This window comes from Struthio camelus, chromosome W (assembly GCF_040807025.1).
Source record: "Struthio camelus isolate bStrCam1 chromosome W, bStrCam1.hap1, whole genome shotgun sequence".
NCBI classification, from domain to species: Eukaryota; Metazoa; Chordata; class Aves; order Struthioniformes; family Struthionidae; genus Struthio; species Struthio camelus.
The window spans coordinates 65,778,914-65,800,850 of record NC_090981.1 but is presented as its reverse complement, the minus strand read 5'-3'; the positions used below and the strand labels follow the sequence as shown (position 1 = coordinate 65,800,850).

General features: G+C 39.3%; 1 protein-coding gene across 3 annotated transcripts in view; it reads left to right on the top strand.

Annotated features, from left to right (window-relative positions):
- LOC104138497 (mothers against decapentaplegic homolog 2) overlaps window positions 1-21,937 on the top strand; it is a 52,212-nt gene that overhangs the window by 19,702 nt on the left and 10,573 nt on the right. For 2 of the 3 annotated variants that reach the window (XM_068924708.1, XM_009666124.2), the window contains exons 3-6: window positions 16,287-16,376; window positions 17,528-17,721; window positions 18,240-18,374; window positions 21,547-21,621. In XM_068924708.1, coding sequence (XP_068780809.1) covers window positions 16,287-16,376; window positions 17,528-17,721; window positions 18,240-18,374; window positions 21,547-21,621 — 494 coding nt within the window. The remainder of the gene's footprint in view (window positions 1-16,286; window positions 16,377-17,527; window positions 17,722-18,239; window positions 18,375-21,546; window positions 21,622-21,937) is intronic. The other variant, XM_068924709.1, reaches the window with a different exon arrangement.

Genomic DNA, 21,937 nt, shown 5'->3' with positions numbered 1-21,937 from the left:
GTGTAATTACACAACTTTCGTAGAGCTTGTTTTCAGAAACTGACTTTAAATAACTTTGATGTTTGTTGTGAAAATAGTAGTTTCAGCATTCCATAGGAAAAATGTTCTGTTGTAAACTGGTCAATGCTGTTTTGTGGTCCCATTTTGGAGAGGAGCCACTATGGATGGAGGTGAACAGGGTGTGATGGAGTGAGTGAACGCCCAAAGCAGTTGAGTTTTGGAACGCCTGGTACAAAGCTCTTCTAGAACCTCTCTTGGAATTTTATTTTAAAGGAGTAAGCCCAAAAGTTGAATATTGTCTCTCCCCTTTTCCCTAAACCTTTCTATGTAACTTACACATTATAGCTTGAAGTTGAATTTTGTTTGCTTTCTCCTATTTGATTCATAGCATTAGTGCATTTGACAGGTGGAGTACGATGCAGGATTAATATGAGCTAGGGAATGTGTTTTTTTTTTTTTAGCATATTTTTCTTCTACTAAAACTTCTTACTTGAATGGCTGCTTTGCAGTAAGCCCTATTCCTGATATCTGAATACAGAAGAGTGTGTGTGTGTGTAGGGAGCCCTTCAGAAATTGTATATGATAGCATTCGGGGCTTTGCTCTAGCATAGGTAAGTCATCCTTGGTGAATTGGAATTGATAACTTCAGTTCTTTAACCTTCTAAGGCAGTGTTAATTGAAATGTATTCAAGTGTAATTGAGGTTTTATTAAATACACTAAAACATAGCTTTTCTTTTAACTTCCCTGGCTTTGTACACAGCTGTGGCTGCTGTTAAGAACTGAAATCCTGTTAACTAAGGTTAAGCTTTAGTGCAGCAGTAGTTCAGGTTACAGCATCTTATAATATCAGTGTCATCCTGAAAAAGGAAGTCGTAAAGCATTAAACAATGCAACTTAATGCTGCCAACTTTAAGCTCGTGCAATTCAGAAAGTCATGTGACTTACCCACATCATTTGTTACAGAATTGGTATGCCAAGCACAAAGTATTGGCATGTCAGTTGAGGTAGAACAACATGTAAAAAAATTAAATTTGCAAGATATTTAGCCAATCGCATAGTTCAAAGGAGCTCACCTCTTTAGTCAGGAGGAAGAAAATGTTGAGTTTTGAGGACCATGTGAGAACATTGGATCAAGGCTCAGGAGCTGTGGATTTCAGTCTTGGCTGTGCTGCTTTTTCCTGGGTTACCTTCAAAAACTGTTTTATTTGTGGTGATTTCTCAATCGGTAAATTGAGGTGAATTTTTGTAAGGTATGTGTGATAATGCCACATCAAGGACGTATTATCGGTTCTGGAGCGTGAGTTTAAGGTGTTTTTCCTGTTGGACTATCAATGATGTAGAAAGCAGGTTCAGGGGTGAAAAGTTTTTCAAAACTGTGAGAGTTCTTGAGCTTCAAGTTACTGTTACTTTATTATTATTATTATTGCTTTAATGGTAAGAAGCAGCACTCTATTCAAGAGTCAGAATCAAAAAAAGTAGTATTAAAACTTACTTGACTTATGCGCCTTGCCTTATTTGTCCCAAGTTAACAACTCATGCTGGGGCTGTTGACTTTTAGGCGCATGAAAAATAGCTATTTGTGATTACTTTAGTGACTTATTTGCTCAGTGGATCCCAGTACAGAGCTTTAACTAGGAAGAAAAATATCTGTATCTGACGTTTTATGTTGCCATTAAGAAGATATGTTGGTCACTCAAGACAAATATGTTGACTGTGCTTTATTGTCAATATTGAGCCCCAAATGACCCTATAAATACTAGTTATTTTTCTCCAATTAAGGAATCTGGTTATAGTCAACCCATGTCAGTGCTGAACTATTCCCTGGCTTACCGTAGTAATTAGTGTCTTTATATCAGGCCAACTGTGCAGGGTGAAGAAGATTTCTCATTATATTCCTCTCATGTAGAAGTCAGCCAATTCAGTTTTTTTGGTACTGTAAGGAAAAAAAAAAAACCTGAGCACTGTTTTCACTAATGTGAATGTTTTATGACAACCAGAGCACTCTTGTAGAGAAACTTCCCAATTCTGTAGCTCAGGCTGTTAGCCTAGGAAGTATTTATAGGGTAAAGACATGCTGCAGTTCTTCTACTGCTGCAGCTTTCAACACAAATAGCTAGTTAATTGGTTTCCTACTAATTTAATCCTATTTATAATCTGCACCTGCTAATTTAATAAGAGTAGTTTCCCATGTCTTGTTTACTACTTGTTACTGTTGGCTTACTCTGACTTGATTGCAGCATGAATTGGTGAAAAACTTTTAAAATTTACTGTATACAATGCTGTGGTCTGTCATGAGCAGCTTTCATTGGTTTCTGCCATGTTGTGGTGTTTGAAGACGGCCAGCAGGATACAAGAGAGCAATTGGGAGCTGGAGTAAGTTTGCATCTTGCTGAATATGCTTCAAAAATTGTCAGAGCAACAAAGAGATTAGGGGCATCCCTTTGCAAAAGTGCTACACGGTAATCTGATTTGAGAGTTGTTCAGAAATGACTCCCCGAACTATGACTTTTTTTTATTCCAGTATGTACAAACACATTTCAGTAGGTCAAGAATTGAAAGTTTTTGTTTGGAGTCTTTGCCTGTGATTGTTGGTAAGCTGACCATTTCTTGGATTGCTTGGATATCTTCTTTCTTAGAATATTGGATAACTAAAAGCCTGATACAAAAGAAAAGCATGTAGATTTGCTTAAATGCAGAATTTCAAAGCTACTGTTTAGTTGATTTGGTGAGTTGCATCCCAGACTGGTATTCACTTCCTCTTGCTTTCGTGGGAGGCGTCAAGTCAAGTTCCTCTGTGATATTTCAAATGAGTTTAAATCATGCTGTAGTTCTGAAATTTTGAATGTGTATACCTGATAATCAACTGATGTGGATTTTTTTTTTGGCTCCAAGTCTATCGGAAAGTCTTATATCTGAAGCAGTGTTCAACTATCAGGTGTTTGGTTGAAAAAGTCTTCTCTTGAGTAACTCAAATGTTACTTTCATGGACTCAGCTACATTTTCAAAGAGCACCTTCTGAACCTTGAAATTTTTGTGTAAGCCAACAGGAGCATATTGATAGTTCTTTACTGTCTTTCCATAATAAATGTTTACCTTTCTCTATTAGTGGGGGAGACTTGAATGTAAACTTAATGGCCGTGTCAAAGAATGTAAGTATCCATCCATCCTCATGAATTCTGCCAAGCTGAGGATGAAAATCCCCTTTTAGTTCCTTTGTATATACATTTTTATGGATGCTTAATCTTATGCCCAGTGTACCTGTCTTGCAAACTGATGTCTTGTCAAAGCACAATTGGGATCGAAAAATAAATGTTCCACTGTCCTCTGTCTCAGACGAATGTAGCTGGAGAACATAAGGCCCGTCAGTGTGGTTGTTTCTGTTGCAAATTGCATTGGTGGCAACCACTTAAAAATGCTGAAATAGCCTATTCAATAATAGGAAGACATTATTACTGCAGCCTAGTGCTGTAGCATTCGTTCAGCACGTGGGAACCCTTCAATGCTTTATCCAATAATCGTAGACCTAGCAATAAGGATTTAATGAGCTTTCTTTGCACCAAGGAGGCACAAAAATGATAATTTGAATACTAATATTCTCTAGCCTTTGAAATTCTGATCTTGTGCTGCAGTAGCATGGGGAGAGAGGAGGGTAGCCACTAGCACATAGGTGGTTGTTTGTTACTACTTTTCTTTTGGGTGGGTGTAGATCAGGGTCAAGTCCCCTCAGTGGAGTAAGGAAAAGAAAATGTTGGATGTCCTGGGAAAGTACTTTAACTATTAAGCAATTGTATGTGTGCTTGTGGGCGTTATCTTCAGGTGAGGGTTCTGGGTGTGGAGCATGAGTGAGATGCCTAAGACTTCAGGACTTGTCCATAATCTTAATGCTTCCGTATTGTCTAGCTCTAGGCAGTGAAGCTCAGTAAATAGATTTTGATTCCTATTCCAAGGGATCTGCCCCTCTACGTGGTCAGATTTGCTGTGAATGGTATCTGGTATGGGGTCCCATATTCTGCTCTGGTCTGAGGAGAACAGAGACCTGTAGTTAGGCATCTTGATTGTCAAGTTCCTTTCTTGACTTTTGCCTCTAACCATGTAAAACAACCAACCTGTGTTCATCTAAAAATTATGCTTTCTGATACCTCAGCACTGATACACTTTGGGCCTTTCATGGCTTCCTTGCTAACTGTCAAGCTTCTGTAATTCTTCTGTTAGAATATAGGCTTTGCTGGTGAGTGAAGGTAAAGTCATTGTCTGACTTTACTTTTTCTATTTACATACTTACTCTATCAAATTAATGTTTCAGAACCCTAATGGCACAAGTAGCATTCAGTTCTCCTGCTGTTCCCCAGTATATATTGCTTGGAGAAGCTTCCCCTGTAGCTCAAACTTTAACTTCATTTGAATCCATTTGCTTACTGCGTGCACTGTGGACCGTAGTTATGTAGTACTTGATATTTCTGGGTTTTTGTATGCCTAATCTCTAAAGATGCTCTCTGGTCTGGAGGTGGATCAGGGTCTGTGTATTCTCTCAAACAGTTTCACCAATTTTCATGTTAGGTTTCCACCAATAGCTGGTTTAAACTGCAGCAGTTACTCTGGCATGGTGTGGAGGCTTCTTCCCTGCATTTTGCACTTTATAATTAGTGTATCCTCTGTTCACCTGTCTTCCTGGGCCTCTTTCACTGAGTTTCTCAAGACACATGTGGAATTCGTAGGGAAAGCTATCCAGAAGCATCTTCGGTTTTAAATGAGGGATTAAAAGGGTCATGGAGTTCTGTTGTTCTACGAGTAATTTTTTGCCAAGTCGTCCTATTTTTTTCAAGCAACACAGACAAGGTAAGTGTCTTGCAGAGCTAATGCTTCCTCTTCACCAGCCTAAGTACCCACAAACTTGAGATAGTTAATCAAAATGTCACATCTCAACTTTGTCTACTGTCTTTCAGGTTACGAAACAGTACTACCTGAGCTACTCATGCAGTAGTGTCAGCTGCTCATGTGCTTGGAGGATGACAGGCTACTTGAGAGAAATTATTTGACTTAGCTGTGGGTTGGTGTACCTGTTAACTCTTGGGAAAAACTTTTTCTAGTGTGGAGACTGACTGTTCGCACCTAAGATGACAAATAGTGGTTGGAGAATTTAAGATAAAGGTCATCTTTAAATGTTCTACGGTGCAAGTCTGGAAATGTGTATGTGAGCTCTCTCTTTACCTGTTTGGAAAGCATGATCTTCTATGAGATTCTTATCTACTGTTAAACTGATTTGTTGTGAACAGATCAACCAGTATTGTGATGGATATGTTTTTTGTAAAGATATTTTGTTCTTTGATACTCCTGATTCTGTTTAGGTCTGTCTTCGTGTTAGGGATGATACAGAGCATTCGTTAATCTGTGAACCTCCATTGTGTGTCAACTTAACTCACTGCATGACCTTACTTACTAATACAAAATAGAAAAGGGGGGGGGGGAAGGTAACTGCAAGTTGTATGAAATGAAATTGAGATGGTCTAGTAGACTATTAATGCCTTATGTAACTTATAAGTAGAAGAAAAGAGGTATTTAATGGCTTGACATTACGCCTGTCCTGGAAGATGGTGTATTAGTTGGAGCCTTTCAGTGGGAATTTAAATATTAGAAAGGAGTTGTTCAATTTACTGTTTTAATACACAGGGTAAAATGAGAGAGTGGAGGATAGGCTGATTTGTCAGCTAGACTGTGTCGCTGAACGTGCTTGCTTCCTAACTGCATGCCACATGATGTGGTGCAACATCTTACCAGCTACTCATAGCTCAGAAAAATTCTTCTCCTACTGGGATATTATTGGAGCATGTGTTCCTGGATACCCTTCCTCTACTTTGATAATAGAATTTTGATGTTTAATTTTTTTATGAGGTGATGGTCATCTTGTGTTCTCTGGAAAGCTTTTATCAGAAAGTCCAAAGATGTTTTCAAGTATGATGTTCTCATATGAGATACAGATATTTTTACGTTCAACATTAGTTCTCTCAGTCATGTAATGAGTACAGTACTTTCAGCTTCGGGAACTTCAAACTTACAAGCTTTTATCTCAAAGTGCTGTGTTTATATTTCTGTGAAGATGTTGTGAGAAACTGCAAAATAACCTTGCAGTCAGAAAGCCTTTATTGCATATAATAGCATAACAAGTGAAAGCAGTGCAGCAATTTGAAGTTATTTCCAAAAAGCGGTAGTACGCTTGTCTTCCTCACAGGATGCAGGACTTGGTAGTCACTGTTCTTGGTGACTGTTTTGAATATGTGATTTCGCAGGGTGGGGTGAAAGGTGTCTGTGGTTCATCTTATCACTGGCAAGATTGCTTCGGAGTTCGTACGATACGTGTTGCCGCTGCTCAAAGCTGTTGTGCTATGTTGGGAGTAGAGAACCGCAGGGCAAGGTTCCCAACAAAGCCGTTAGGTCCTGATTTCCTAGGCTGTTTTTGCATGCTCCCTGTCTTCATTCTCCCTGGCAAGTCTTAAGTGAGGCTCAATTGTATTGCGTCTCTCTTATATCGCAGTCCTGAAAACAATCTCTGTGCACAGCCTGGCCTTGCTCTTTGGAAGCTTACAAATTTGCAGGATGCTCTCCCCTGACTTTGGACACTGACTGAAGACTCCTTGATAGGATCTGCATCTGAACAGTCCGTATGGACAAAAAGAAAAGAAATATTTTACTTCTGCTTGATTTCCATGGCATTCTGGAAAAGTTAACCTTGAACTTTAAGGTGCTGTCCTCCTAGCATTTCCTAATTTTGAGAGAAAATAAAGGTAACAGTGGTTGTCACTGGCTGTTTTATTTTGTCTGATAGCGCTGGGTTAGCATGTCAGGATTTAGGAGAAGGGAGGAGGATAAAATGCTTTGTTGGGGGGGGGGGAGGGCCCTTTGTATTTTTGCCTTTGTAAGCATTTTCTTGATCATGTGACCAGGAAGAAGTGTGCCTTTAGTAGAGGGAAGAGGAGCATTATACTGTCCCTCAGGATGACTTGCTGGCCTGGTACTGTGCAAAACTGGAAGAAACTAGCTCCTTGCCCTGAAGTGTGCAATGGGCAGCTCTGATGTTAGACTGCAACAGAGCATCCTTTGTACCTCATGTTCCACTTGTGCGTCCCCTGTGGACATCCTCAAAGTTCAATGTGAAGTAAATGGAGCTATTTAATGACTTTTTTTTTTTTTTCCTTTCCCACAGTGTTAAGAGAGGTTAATTGCATCCTGTCTCTCCTGCTTTTCTGGCTATTTTGATGTGTTAATTTTTAGCATACATCCATTTACTAGGGAAGATTACTTAAGTCATTTTCCACAGTTGAAATGCTGCATTTGCTATTTGATGTAATGATTTTGAATGTATTGCATAAAATTCTGCGTAAACTTTTTTCTTAAAAGGGTACTGATCGAGAAGAGGAGTTCAGTGGTTCCTGATTTGTATTTCGCTAAACGTGCCCTTGTATAAATGTTTCTTCCTTGGATACAGTATGTCCTCAATATGTGTGAAAGGCGGGGAGGGAGCAGGGAAAAAAGGTACAGTTACTGTTTCGAACAAGTACTCTTTTTGTGCATTGCTTCTGTGTGAAAAAAGTCTGCTTTTGGGCTCTGGGGGAAGAGCAGAAACAAAGCCTTTTTGTTACGTGTATATAAGACCAATTACTTTTCTATTAGACTTTTTAAAAAAAAAAAAAAAAAAAAAAAGGTACACCTAGAGAAGCGTCCATAATTCCAGGAGCTGAGTACCCAGCTGCCAGTGTTACCATCATTTTGTTAAGCCTGAGCTGAGAGTACAGCTTGCACTTTCAGTTATGTAAGAGCTTTCTTTTCTGGAGTCCAAGCTCTTTTAGACATTACTTAATATCCTTTTCCTAGACTTAACGGGCTCTGCTACTCCTTTGAAAAATGGGAGAATCTATTAGCAGACTAATTGCCCAACTGTACTTATGACATGTTCAAATATCCCTTTACTGTGGTACTAATGCTGCTCTAACAGAAGCTGTCCTCCTTCCCCCCATCCCCTTTCCCACTAATCTCCTTTTCTACTGCAGTGTCTGTCACTGACAACAATGGTCTACATGGAGGAATCCTGTCCAGCTCCTACTAAGGATAAGTGCAACTGCAGATCTAAGTCATTTTTTTAAGAGGAATTCACACTTGTGCTTTTTATTCAGCGTTGACTGACATACTAGCTCCTTCTTCTAGCAGATATTTAAAAATCCCTCTTTCATACTAAACAGTTCCTGAATCTTTACATTTTCTCTTGTAAGGGAGATCAGGACTTGCATTGCTTCTCATGATTCACAAGGAGGAAGGTGCTGCTGTAACAGTGGGTTGTGCCATTTGATGAACGTGCACATCTGATTATGTGCAGTTAAGTGAAGAGATGACATCTCGTCACTATAATATGGGATGATGGGGATGCGAGTAGAAAGATCAGTCAGTTGTGCTGGGACATAGCACGTTGTAGGGTTCAAAAAGGAGTAGTGTAGCTTTTACGTTGTGAAGGTAGCTTAAAAAAAAGTCCGTTGTTAATGTTTTAATGTTTTCTCTTTTAATGTTTTCTAGCAGAGCATAGGGCAGGTAACCTTTTCCTCTGCCACTCCCAGCGTGGAGGAAAATAAACCCTAAGCAACATTAATTCAGTAGTTGCGACATTTAGGCCAGCCAAACTATATTTTGCGGTAAGCTTTTGTATAGTTAGTTGACCAAACAGCTAGCTGAGATGCTATTTGTAAAGACAGGTAGTATAATTGATGTTACTTCTGACTGGTAAATAGACGTTTCAGACTGTAGTAAGGAAAAGTGCTAATTGCCAGTGTAAAGAGAGGATTGTCAAGTCAGAATATAAAAAGTAGCTAAACACATAGCATATTTTCATTTGAAACCCAGAATTAAGAAACCATGATCAGGCAGATGTGGTAAGAGATGTCTTCTGTGCTGAATGTAAGCAAATGAATCTTTTTTTTAATTACTGACTTTGGTTTATCTATAGTCTATCTAGACCTTTCAAATCTATCTTTCCTGTCACTGTCATCTTCAAGACCCTATGAGCTAGTCCCAAAAGTTTGGTGTATTCTTTTCGTGATCTTCCTTTCAGCTGTGTGGGTTCTTGATCCTCCTTCATGTCTGGAAGAAGAGATTAGAACAAGAGCAAGGATTGATTTCTCTCATCCATCTCCAGGGTCTTAAAGCCAGCATTAGTGGTGTAATGGGCCGTGACTTCACATGAGAGCAACTTCAGTCCAGCTACACTAGTGATGAACTATGTTCTGAACTTAAAATAGCTGTCTTCCTGCCTTGGATTTCTGCCCAGTATGTTGCTATATGAGGTCTTAAATCTAAGACCTTATATAGCAAGATTTTAAAAAAGATAGAAGTTGCCATGCAAGATACAGATCTTGAATCGGTAGATTTTTTTAACCTGTTTTCTCAGGCAGATCTTACAGAAGAAGCCATGAGCTATGATAATGTAATGTCACTTGCTCCTTCCTTAAGAGAAGATGAGCTTTCATAAATCTAGTAACCATTTCTCACTGCTTACCTCAAATTTGGATAGCTTGGCGTAGCTCTTCAAGCAAATTCTGCACCTCTCATCTGCCCCCTTCCCCATACCCTCAAAAAAATCTTGGTCAAGGTAGAAAGTCCTGTGACTGTTAGACTGGTAGTTGTCTGATGCTATAAGAGTGTTTGAGTGTATGCCTATACTAAGTAACTTTTTTAGTTCAAGTCAAAACCTGGCCTTCCTTTGTTCTTGTTGTGTTTTTTCTTGTTTAGTCTTTGAGTGAAAATGTCTGGCTCACATCTGTATAGAAGACTATGTGTGAGAATTTTGAGAAGTTGAAAACAAACTCTAATTTTAAAATGGATAAATGGGGTACTGTTACAGTTTACTAAAATTATTTTCAGTGGCAACTCCAGCACTGCAAACACCTCAGAATAGGTGGGAGCAGAAAAAAAAATAGATTCATTGGTAGAAAGGCTCATGAACGTAAGGTCTGGGAGAAAGAAAAATGGAGAAGGTATAGCGTTCAACATTGACTTACAAACATGTTACTGGCTGTAGATTTTGAAGGATGTGATAGAGTCAGGAAAGATGTCAGAAAAGATGATTCTTGCTTTTTAGCTCCTTTACAGCCATTCCACTCCTTGGCAAGAATAAAATGGAATTCCAGTTATCTATGAACTGTGACAATATTTAGTGGCTTCTGTGTAGTTTCTGCTACTTCATATACCACGTTGAAGTGTATCATCTTTGAAGTGGTTCTTCCTAACTTGTGTCTGATGTAGTATTGTTGCAAGCACTGCATTTAGTACAAAAAAAGTAACTAAAGCATGCAGCATGGCTAATATCACGAACGGTTTTAGTGGTGGGATGATTGCTTTGTTTGTTCTGTCACTCTGTAAAAAGTAGTAATAGATTTATATTAGCAAATATGAGTAATACATGGATACCAGCCCAAGCATAAGAGTGACAATGTTGTTCCATTCTTTTGGGTTCACGTACAGCACCGTTGAAAATTGTGCTGGCTTCAGAGTCTTTCAGCTATAACCTCAATCATTGAGAAGATGCACTAACTTAATCCCTAGTTTTATGTGAACAGTCCTTCGGCTTTGTGAACGCACTATGGGGAAGTAACAGGAATGTCTTGGCCTGTTTGCAGTGCAGTGCCACACATAGGTGGTAGCTTGTTTGATGCTGTGGTCATTGCTGTTTGGACAGCACTTATGTGTAGTTGCTTGGATCTGCAAATGAGTACATCTAGCTTTTAGCTATGCTGAGGAACTAAACGTAATTAAGAGACCTAGGTTGAGCACCAGGCTGAGGTGGCTTTATTGGTTGACATGTGGGTATCCGTGAGGGCTTTGGATTGTCCTGGGTAGATACCTCTCCAGTTACTGAAACTTCTAATTTGGAATCAGTGCCGCCGCAAGCCAGGACCCAAATAGTTGTCTGTATTCATTAAGATGAGATCGTAATATGCTGGTTGGTAACGGTCATCTTCCAGAAAACTAAGCCTTATCCTGTTGCCTTTTTTTACCTAGATGAGTCAGTGTCCTTTGCCATCTAATCTGATTCCAAATGCAAGAATCTGTTTTTGACCAGTGTGTTCCATTTTGGATGTTGTCCGTCTGTGTGTTTGGGCTCTTGAATGTAACTCTAGTATGCTACTTCGGACTATTCCGTTCTGGGTAGTTTATGTCTAGCCGGTATGGAGTTTCATATGGACGTTGATCCTTGAGATAGGGATATAATACATCAAAGCAAGCAATCATATTGCACGTTTAGCAGTATGGCTGAAATCACATTTGTCCATGTCCATTCTTTATTGGCAGATAAATAACTCCTCCGTATTTGAATTGGTACCTCGTAGTTCAGGTTTGTAGTAGGCTTATAGGAATTATTACTCCTCCAGTATGGTTAGCGTTATTGATGCTGGTTGGTATCAACATCCGTAATATGTAGACTTAACGAAATAACACATTTATATTACTTATCTGTGATATTTAGGTTCTTCCTGTGTCCTCATTTTTCTTCTGCATGTCACTGTTTTCTATCTTACTAAAGCAAGGCAGTTTTGGCATTTTCTTTCAAAATTGTGAAGCATTGCTACAGCTCTTTGCTGTTTAGGTAATTTCTTGCCCAGAGTAGGGTTTTTTGGAACTCAGATTTTCCTGTTAGAGGAAATGATGAAATGGAAGAATTGAAGGCATATTCTGTACTCTTGCATGCTGATAGCCACATTAAAGATGTTTCTTGCCAGAGCTGTATAATATCATCTGAGATGCTGCTCCTTATAAGCAGATAAAAAGTCAGGTTGCAACGCCAACTCTTGCAATGCTTTCCATTTAGGGAAAGGCTCCGACGGAAGTAGCTTTGGTTCCACCCAGTAATAACTATCTGACCCTTTATTCATACATCTGTCTTCCAGTCAGTCTAGAGATTTGAATTGCAGGACTAAGTTGTCCCAGGTTTAGCATGACAACTTAACCAGATGTTTGCTAGAACTTTTACTTTTCCCTGAAAATCCCTCAGTCTCTAAGGGTGGCTGTTTTTCCTTGCAGGTATTCTTTGAATGTTTCTCCTTCTTCCAGGAAATAGTTTTCTCTTGTTGGAACTTGCACGCATCTGGGAAACTGAGCCAATTTGCTGCTTTAGATCCCTACAGTCCCTTATAAGAAATTCATCAATTCTGTTGTGTCTGTGTGAGTGGCAATCTAGTATTCAAGCGAGCTTGCTCTGGGAGTGCTGGCAGCCACAGAACATGGTGATTTGCTAATTTAAGCCATTATTGAAAAGATAAAAATACGAGCTTTTGTCTAGTTGAGACCTTGTTTATGTCAACAGGTCAAATTGTTTTGAGAGCAGCACTGAAAATGCTCCTTGGAATGAAAGTGTCCGCTCTGGTGGGAGGAATTATATTCATTTTAAACTTGCAGCTTGGAATATATTTAAGCCCTGTCTACACAGGAAAGATTTAAGTCCGTCTTGGACGCAGGAGTCAAACTATATTTTGGAAACAATGATGGCTTAGCAATGCTGCAGTATACAGTGGGTTCAAAAACAAAAATCCCTGTTCTACAAAACATGAAGCTTGTAGTGTGCCTCAAGACTTTGGTTTGAGGGTTGTCTGCTTGCTAAAGGTTAAATGGCGATATGTTTTGGCTACCTCCCTCCTAATAAATTAAACGTGCCTGGGAATGTTCCCAGGCACTGAGGCCAACTGGCTTACAACTGCCCGCATCCTCACTCTTAAACTCTTCACTTCCAGGGCAGGGGGGCTGCGTCTGAACTGCCTGATGCCACTGGTCCCGATCCTGTGCTGACTCTCAAACCTGGGAATTGTGTGGGAGAACGCTCGTTGGCATGGGCCAATGCTGGGGAATGTCCTAGCTACTTTGGAGCATACATGATCGTGTTCCAATGCCTGGGAATGTTTCCAGACAATATTTAGTTTATGAGGACAGATGTTAGTCCTTGATTCTTCCAAATTCTTTATGGACTAAGGCAAAGACTGACTCTTCATCTCTCAAGGGATTTGGGATGCTTTAGAAGGGTTTAAGACAGAATGCCTACTATTTATTTTTGGTTCCCTACTACATAAAGGGGAGACAGGAAGCACAGACTTTCAGATGATTTTGGTGGTGATTTAAACGTCTTTCAGAATGCAGCCACCTTTTGGCCACCAGCTTGCTAGGATGAATAGGAGTGTCTGCCCTCCCATCAAGCTGCTGCTTGTATATGAATGAGCATATTGTGTCGGAGTAGTAACTGTAGCACTTTCATGGAAGTGCTGTACATGAATTATGCTTTTTATGGCTGTGGGGGATTTCATCCTGTTTTAGGGTCTGTGTGAATTCTTAAGAGTCCTAGTTTAGTGGCTGGATTACATGGTGGGGGGGGGAGGGGCTGGTTCTCAAAGTTAATCTTTTATGTGCGTAGGAGAATGGGGAGACCACTTTATTTCCTCAGATGTTTCTCCTAGTGAACAGTAAAAGCTGCATGGAGCTGACTTTATTATTGATCATACAGGGTGATTTCCAGCAGGCTCCTTTGTGTTTGATCGTGAATTATTGGAATGGGAGTGAAACCCTAGCGTCGGTGAGCCAGTAAAAACATTGATGTTAATCCCAGTTCTAAGCAGACATGCCTCCTGGAAGACAGCCTATCACATAGGCTGCTGACTAATGGAGGTTTTGCTCTCCTCTTTAACTTGATCACTTTTTCTGGATCTCCATTTTTTCCCCTTACTTCCTTACCACCTTCTTTCTCCATGGTGTCCTGTGTTTCATTGCAAGTTTTGGCTCCATCATAGTCTCTTCAGAATACTGCTTGTCTTTTCAGAGATTTTGGAATATACTGTCAGCTTTGACAGCTCAGATACTGAAGAGAGAAGAGGTTAACAGTACCAAATACTGTTCCTGTTCATCAGATTTTGTCAAGGGCTGTAAGGCTTTACTTTTGCACGTATTGTCTTAAAAGCTTTGTGAAACAGCTGCATGGTGGGTCACAGTTGCACACTGGTACAGCCCACAGTGTGGGACCACATGCGGTCTGTCTGACGGTATGAGTTTTATGCTGTTGTATAAAGGATCCTTTGCTCAAAGGTAGTAAGCCGTCTGTCGTCAGAGCTGGCGTGTGGGTTAATAAGCAGCATGCTTTGTGTCTGCTGATTGTTATTCTAATTAGATGTGCGTGATGATCTGTCTTGCAAGCAGTAGGGATGCGTATTTAAGGACACAATGCAGTGCAGCAGTGCTGCCTGTGTGTCTTCAGGGCAGCTATTTCAATCCTCACAGAGCTTCTGGCAGCTTACTTTCCCAGAAGCATTTTAGAAATATGAAGGAGAGTTTGCAGGCTCTACTGATCCTGTAGTGGTCAGTATCCCTCTTCTGACCGCTCTGTTTCTGGAGAGCAGTGATATTATCTGGACATTGGGTAGAGGTGCTTGTTCAGAACAGCTGGGTCTTTTGAAGAGATGGCTGCATGTCAGAGAATGGGCCTTCTCCACGTGGCTCGCTCCTGCCAATGCAAAAAGTCATCTAGTATAAGATTTGCTTGTGTTCGTTATCAATGACGCGTCAAAGGCCACAGTGTGTGGGGCTTTGTTTCGGTTTTGACACGTTTATCTGTCATAAGTGCAGGCTGCTGCCAAAAACTGTGCTCTCGCTCTTCCTTTATAGTGTTTGTGTAGCCCCACAGGGAATAAAGGAACTGATCTGGCTGAGAAGTAACTCACAAAATGTTAATTTTCTGCCACGTGTGTTCTGGGATCAGATGGTCAGTTCACTGGTTTGGCTCGTTGCTCAGTTGCATGAACATGCCCACCTCCTTTGGGGTGGCTTTAGAAATAAGGCACGTGGGACAGGTCGGAAGGGGACCTGAACTACTCATGCCTTTTGTCAGTAGCCTAGGCGTATTACTGAAGCAGCCATATTATTGAAGCAACCATAGAATTAATGTAGTTGTCAACTCGAAAAGTGGTCTTAAATACAGTGCTGTGCTGTCTTGTCTTTTCTCTCATAACACTAATGAAATCCATTAATGAATTTCCCTGTGAAAGGAGAAATAAAAATGTCTATCTCGCTTCTCTTTAATAAAGCACTTAATCCAAACTCATGAGTATATCAACGAAGCTTAGAGGCTTAAATTTAAATATCAAAGCTAAGAGTTTGGTGAACTTGGCTTCTTTTCTTTCTAGTATAACTTTTCAGAGACTACTAACTTCAAAGGTAATATGCCAGCCAGTCAATCTTCAGGCATTGTGATTAGCTAGTGGAGCTGTAAGGTGCTCATCAAACAAATTCTCTTCGTTTCTGAGATGGAAAGTCTAGCTATGTGTTACTTAGGTAAAATAAATGAAACGCTTCCAGTGGTCACAGAATAAGTCTGTGACAGAGCTGAGCTTGAATGTATGGTTTGAAAACATAACTGCCTATTTACAAACCCATGCTATTTTCTTGCTTTGCTTAAATCTGCTGCTGCTGCTCTTAGTTTGTGTCTGTCACTGGAGGCTGCTTTTTCTTTACCGCTCTCATCATATCATTGAAGCAGTTCCGTAAAGAAAGGGTTCTCTCTCTTTTCCTCCTGCTTTCCTGGTCTGCTTGACTTTTACCAGTTAAAGTTTTGTTATCCTATAATTAAATCTTAATACAGTTTCACAGCATTGTATTTTAAACATTGCATTTTGTGGAAAGTAGTGTTTAGCTCTTTCGTCGAGGAGAGTACAGAAAACAGAATTATCAGCTACAACCTGCTCTTCTTCAGAATCCAAACTTTCTTGTTTAGGGAAAAGCAGTAAGTTAGTATGTGCATGGAGAAGGAGATTGATACTGAAGTGGTGGTACCTGAAAGTTAGGCTGCAACGGTTCAGTTTCAGCTACCCAAAGTGTGTGTTTGGAATCTTAGATCAGTTTATGTTTAAAAACAAAAACAAAAAAAAAAAACCAGAAATTACCCTTTAAAACGGAATGTTGTTAAGAGCTAGGCTGAGGAAGTTTTGCCTGTTTTAAGGACCGTTACGACTGTATCCGACTACTTAAAACCAGGGGACTTGTTCACCTTTTAAAAACATTATCATTTACCTTGAATCACGTGTTCCATTTTAATAGCCTCCTTCATATAGAAAATATAGCATTAGATGTCAGTTTAAATGCAAGCCTAATATTGCTTTATCTTCTATGTGAAAGGACGTATTCTGTACATTTTTCCATGTTTGACATCATGGTGTTTTGAATAACCATGTTCCATATTCATATCAATTTTTTGTTTTTGTTTTCAATTTATGCACAGCACTTGCTCTGAAATTTGGGGACTGAGTACACCAAACACGATAGATCAGTGGGATACAACAGGCCTTTACAGCTTCTCTGAACAAACCAGGTGAATATTCTGCCCTCTCTCGCATCATAGAAGTCTTGTGGGAGGAGGGATTGGCTGTGGAGGGTCTTTAGTGGGATGCTTTAGCTGTAAAATAGACTAAAATGCTTCCTAGGCCTCTCACGGTACAGCATTTTAAAATAATTGCTTGCCAGTATAGAAATCTAAGTGTTCTCAGCTGATGTTTTGACCAATGAAATTCTAATTCTGGAGTACTCCTTTTTCACGCCAGTGCCGTTGAAAGAATGGGAAGACTTGTTACATGCAAGCTCTGATGTGATTTGGTACTTATATCAACAAAGTTGAGATGCTTAATTCTTTAGACCTAATCTTACAAAGTGTTTAAACTGCTTTGTATGCCACAAGCTTTCAATTAAATCTTGCTAATTGGATCAGATACGAGCTACTAAAGTATTGTTTGTAAATTCTTCAGTAGTTAATGGTGGGCAAATTCTAAACGGGGTCTTTATTTTTTTCATGTCACATTACTTAATTTGTGTATTGAGGTTTGTCTCCCATCCCATAACACTCATAAGCATCTGCATTTGTGTAAGCCTATGCAGTGTGTCTTAAAACTAGCAAAACACTTTCAGCTGGTAGCAAGGCAGATGAAGTCAAGAAGATAAACTGTACAGCCCTTACAGGATGTGTATTCATGCTTTTTGTGTTACAGTTATCCTGCCATGTGGCTCACTTGGGCAGCTGACTGCTTATAAGCTTATTTGCAGTCCTGTGGGAATTTTTATGCTTAAAGCCATAAAGCATCCATGCCACAGCAAAGCTGTGAGGTTTAGAAACTCAAGGGAGTATTGAGTGTATGTGTGTTGTTTTTTCTAACAACTGTCTTCTGCATTTAAAAAAATATGTAAGAAGCCATCATCTTAAATACTTGGAGGTAAAGTGGCTTTTCAGGGAATCCCACGCTCACTGGCAGTAATTTGTGCAGCTCAAAAATAAGTTAAAGCACTTCTTAATGCCATTTTCCGTACGTTTGAAGCCTTTTACCAAGCATGTTTATAAATGTCATTAACAGTGCCAATCCACTGAATTCTGAAAATAAACAAACTACCCATCCCATGTGTGTACACTGTTGCTTAGGTGATTAAGAGACAGCATGCAGCCTATAAATACTTCTCAACATCTTTCCCATATAGATCTCTCGATGGCCGTCTACAGGTATCTCATCGTAAAGGATTACCACATGTTATTTACTGTCGCTTGTGGCGCTGGCCAGATCTTCACAGTCACCATGAACTTAAAGCAATTGAAAACTGTGAATATGCTTTTAATCTTAAAAAGGATGAAGTATGTGTAAACCCTTACCACTACCAGAGAGTGGAGACGCCAGGTAGGAAGACTGCTTCGGCCGTTCTGTAGCAGCATGTGTGTGTACTTATTCAACGTAACGTTTTAAATGAAAAATAGAAAAGGAGGATGATTTCTCTTGCCAAAACTGCAAGATGATTGAAAATACAGGTTTTGAGAACACCATCCACTGAAAGTTTAGTAAAGCTAAATACAGTAAAGCTACTGAAAAATCCGTATTTTACAAATGTGTTGAACACCTTTGATAAACACTTTCAGTAATACTGGCAATTTCCAGTTGGCTAAGTGTAGTCCAACATGAAAACAAGAATGGAAATGACTTACCTTAGCTAATATGGGGTAATCTTACTCAACAGGGACCTCACAAATCTGTTTGGGGTAGCTAGCAGCTCTGTAGCAAACAACAGTCCCCTGACATTTAGAAGTCTTCAAGGAATCTAAAGACATTTTTAGACAATTTAGTTTTTTTTCCTTTTAGCTCACAGAAGCAAAGTGTGTATTTCCTGAGTCTTACTAATGCTTTAAAATTTTCATTCCCAGTCTTGCCTCCTGTACTAGTGCCACGGCACACCGAGATCCTTACAGAACTTCCACCTCTCGATGACTATACCCATTCCATTCCTGAAAACACTAACTTTCCAGCTGGAATTGAACCACAGAGCAATTACATACCAGGTATCTTCTTAACTCTCACTGAAACAGCATGTTTAGCATTGTACCGTTGGAACAAAGATGGTAATTTCATCCTCCTGAGTGATTGAATGGCTTGGAAGATGCACCAACAAGTGTTTTCTTATCTTGTTGATTTTGTTTATGGATATATTAATTCCTGGGGAAATATTTGATCATAGTTATTTGCAAAACACAATCCTGGGTGAAAGCGCATGTGCTGTTGCGTTAGTACAAGAAGCTTGCTTATGATTCACAATGCTAGTGAGTACAAAGTAGACCTTTGCCTCGTGCTTTAAGCCTGTTTTGCAAACATATAGGGGTTGCCAGATGCTGTATATGGAGATTGAGAAGTAAACTGCTGCTCAATTTCTTAGCACATTTATAGATATGGAGAAAACTTTTTTAAGTCATTGCTCTCGCAACTTGAAGGGGTTTTTTGAGTTGTAGGTTGCAACTGATCAAAGTGTGTTTTGCATATTCGTTACTGTTGTGTCCACACACTCTTGTCCTTTTTTAATATGAAAGTTCAATTTTGTTATGTTGTTCTGTGAAATATTTCTTCCTCCACCTGTTTGCTTCTTCCCTGCCCCAAACAAATATCAAGACTAAGCTGCTACTATGCACACACATGCTTGTGTCCATATTGTGATGTAAAAAGAGCAACGGTTATTTCCTGCTCTAACTTCCTGTTTCCTGTCTCTTCAGGAAGTTGCTTAGATTGTAAAACCACACAAAGCTGAAATTCTCACTAATGTTTAATGAAACTACCTTACAGCATCCAAGGACTGATGAATAAGCTGAAAATGCAGATCCTGACTCTAGAAAAATAAGATGATTACCTTGAATAATACCTTGTATAATATGCAAAACATATCTACATGTCTTAAACAGAATATTGTTTGCATTTGCTTAAATATATTGCACAATGGAATGGCACCTGAAATCTCAGTGATTTCATTTTTGATTTATTTGGTTAGTGGCACATTTGTTGTCGACTAGGGAGAGCAGATCTTTTGAGAGCAATTTAAAGTCTTGGAAGTTGGTGTTGCTTTTCTAACTTATGTATGCTTTTTTTCCCACTCGAGGGCTTTTGATAGTATTTGCAGACAACTTACTGGAAGGCAAGCATTTGAAAATTCAGTGTGCTATGTAAATGAGCTAAAGCAACTATAGGTAGTAATTTGCAAGTAGTCTGTTGAAGGCGATTGTGAGTATTCACGTGATCTTCAGATGCTTATGCAGCTAACCACAGCTTGAATTTCTGTAGAGTTCTTTCCTCTCTTTGCCATTAACCCCTTTCTTTTCAATTCACACTGTGGGGATCTTTCTTTATTTGACATGGCTAACTAATCTTGAATGCTTTGCCAGGTTCTGATAAGCCTTGTATGTCTTCAGTCCGCTACAGAGAACCTTTTTCTTGAGCTGCAGACTGGAGTAACAACCATGGTAGTACTGCCCTGCAATACTGTCTCAATACTCAGTCTACAAAGAGAATGGGTTCACCCGTGGTATAGGTCATGTGTGCTTGCCAGGCAGATAGTGACCATGGAAGCACAGGATGGCCTTTCGGGGCTGTATGTTCCCTTATGAGTTGTGGATGTGCTGAACGGCACTGTCCAAACTTTTGGCAGCATTCACTCTGCTATGGATTTTTAATGCTACAGTTGAGCATTTATTTCCAGCTGTGTTGGTGCTCAACTTCTGACGTGAAAACTGTATTAATAATACTAGGTGGGGGAAATCTCTGTTCAGAGAAACTGGGTATGGAAATTATCTGTGCCAAAGAGCCTAGTTTAGCAACTGGAAACGGGAGGTGTGGGTTAGATTGGAAGTGGTTATTGACCTTTACAATGGCCGTGGGCTTAACTATAATGAGTGATTCAGAGATGGGTGGAGTCTACTTTATCACAATGATTTGTATAAAAATGTTCAAAACAGTATGATTTTTATCATCTTATTTCTTGCTAATAAAGGTTTCCCTTAATCTTCCTTTTAAATGCTCATTTGAGTTTTCTTTGTCACAAACTTCTAATATTTAGCATACTAGTTTTACCGAATGCACAAAAGAGGTAATTCTTCAGTTCATTTTTATTTAGTCAATTGAGTTTCCTCCTCATTCTGATCTTCTGTTGCTGTGCATCTCTGACATATTTGATATAATTTGATTTTAATTCTTAAGTAAAAGACTAACTTTAAATTTCTGCTTTTTAGTAATACTGCAATTAAATATGCTTAATCTCTCAGATGTCTCAAAGACAGTTCTGTGACAGTAGTAGAGATTAGTTGGCTTCAAACGCTTTCACTAAATAAATTGAGGTTTTGTCTTCAATTTATAGGAAAAGACACATTAGTCCAGTTCAAAGACAATTACTTCCTGAACAGCAGTTGGTTAACTCATTATCTGGATTGCAATGTAAATTTTTGAATGGAGAAAAGGAACAACAGTGCTCTCTGATATTTTTAGATATTTCTCTGAAATTAGACACAGTCTCTAGTATCAGAATGCTTCAGACTTGTTACAGAGTTTAGTCTAGTCTGTGGAAACACTTTCTTTAAAGGCTTAGTTAAAAGAAAAGGTGATCACTTTTTTATAGAGCTTGGAAGCTAGAGTAATAACAATAGAGCTTTTGCAGGGAGAACTGGTTAGATAATATAGCTGTAGTTAGTGAGTGAATCAACTGACAGGTATTAAAGAAAAATAGGTTTGGGGACTGAATTGAAAGCTAGCCTTCATTAAATCTAGCAGCTTCTAAACTGTGGGAGGGCATCTGATCCCACGGTTATACTATATAAGGCAGCTCATATTTTTCTCTAGAAGTCACCAGATGGTTTTCTTGTTTGTAACTCTAGTAAATGTGAAAGCTGTTGATCACAATTGCAAAATTGTTATTCATTGTAGTGAAAGTATCTTGTACTGTGTGGAATAAACAAGGATTGTCCGTTAATTATATCACTTTGCCTGGTAAGCAATTGACAGGCATACAAGAGCGAGACGATAAGGTGTTCAATGGGTCTGAAGCCCTACTGCAAGGAAAAAGGGCCTAAAAAGTGAATTTCTAATTCAGTGCTCAGGTAACATATGAGGCTCATGGCAGTTTGAGGACAAAAACCCAAAATAGTAAATCTTATCAATTTCTCTAGTCGTTGAACCAATAGATGGATACTTTTTTGACAGAAACACCACCTCCAGGATACATCAGTGAAGATGGAGAGACAAGTGACCAGCAGTTGAACCAAAGCATGGATACAGGTAAAATTTCTTTTTTTTACCACTTTAAAGAACAGGAATTACTAGCTGGGATCCATCTACACAATGGCATGAATTCAGCTCAAGTGATGATGGTGGTAGCCCTCTGTATAAGCTGGTCTTTTGTCTTTAAAATATCAGTCTCTTGTGGACAAAATAATTTTTGCTAGGCAAATATTTTTAAAACGTTGTGCCATATTAAGTCCACTTCATTTGGTTCATAACAAAAAGCATACAAGTCTAAATAAGTCTTTACTGGAAAGCCTTAAAATAGATTTTGAAAGCTGACTGTTTTCAACCTATCCCTGACTTTCCCTGC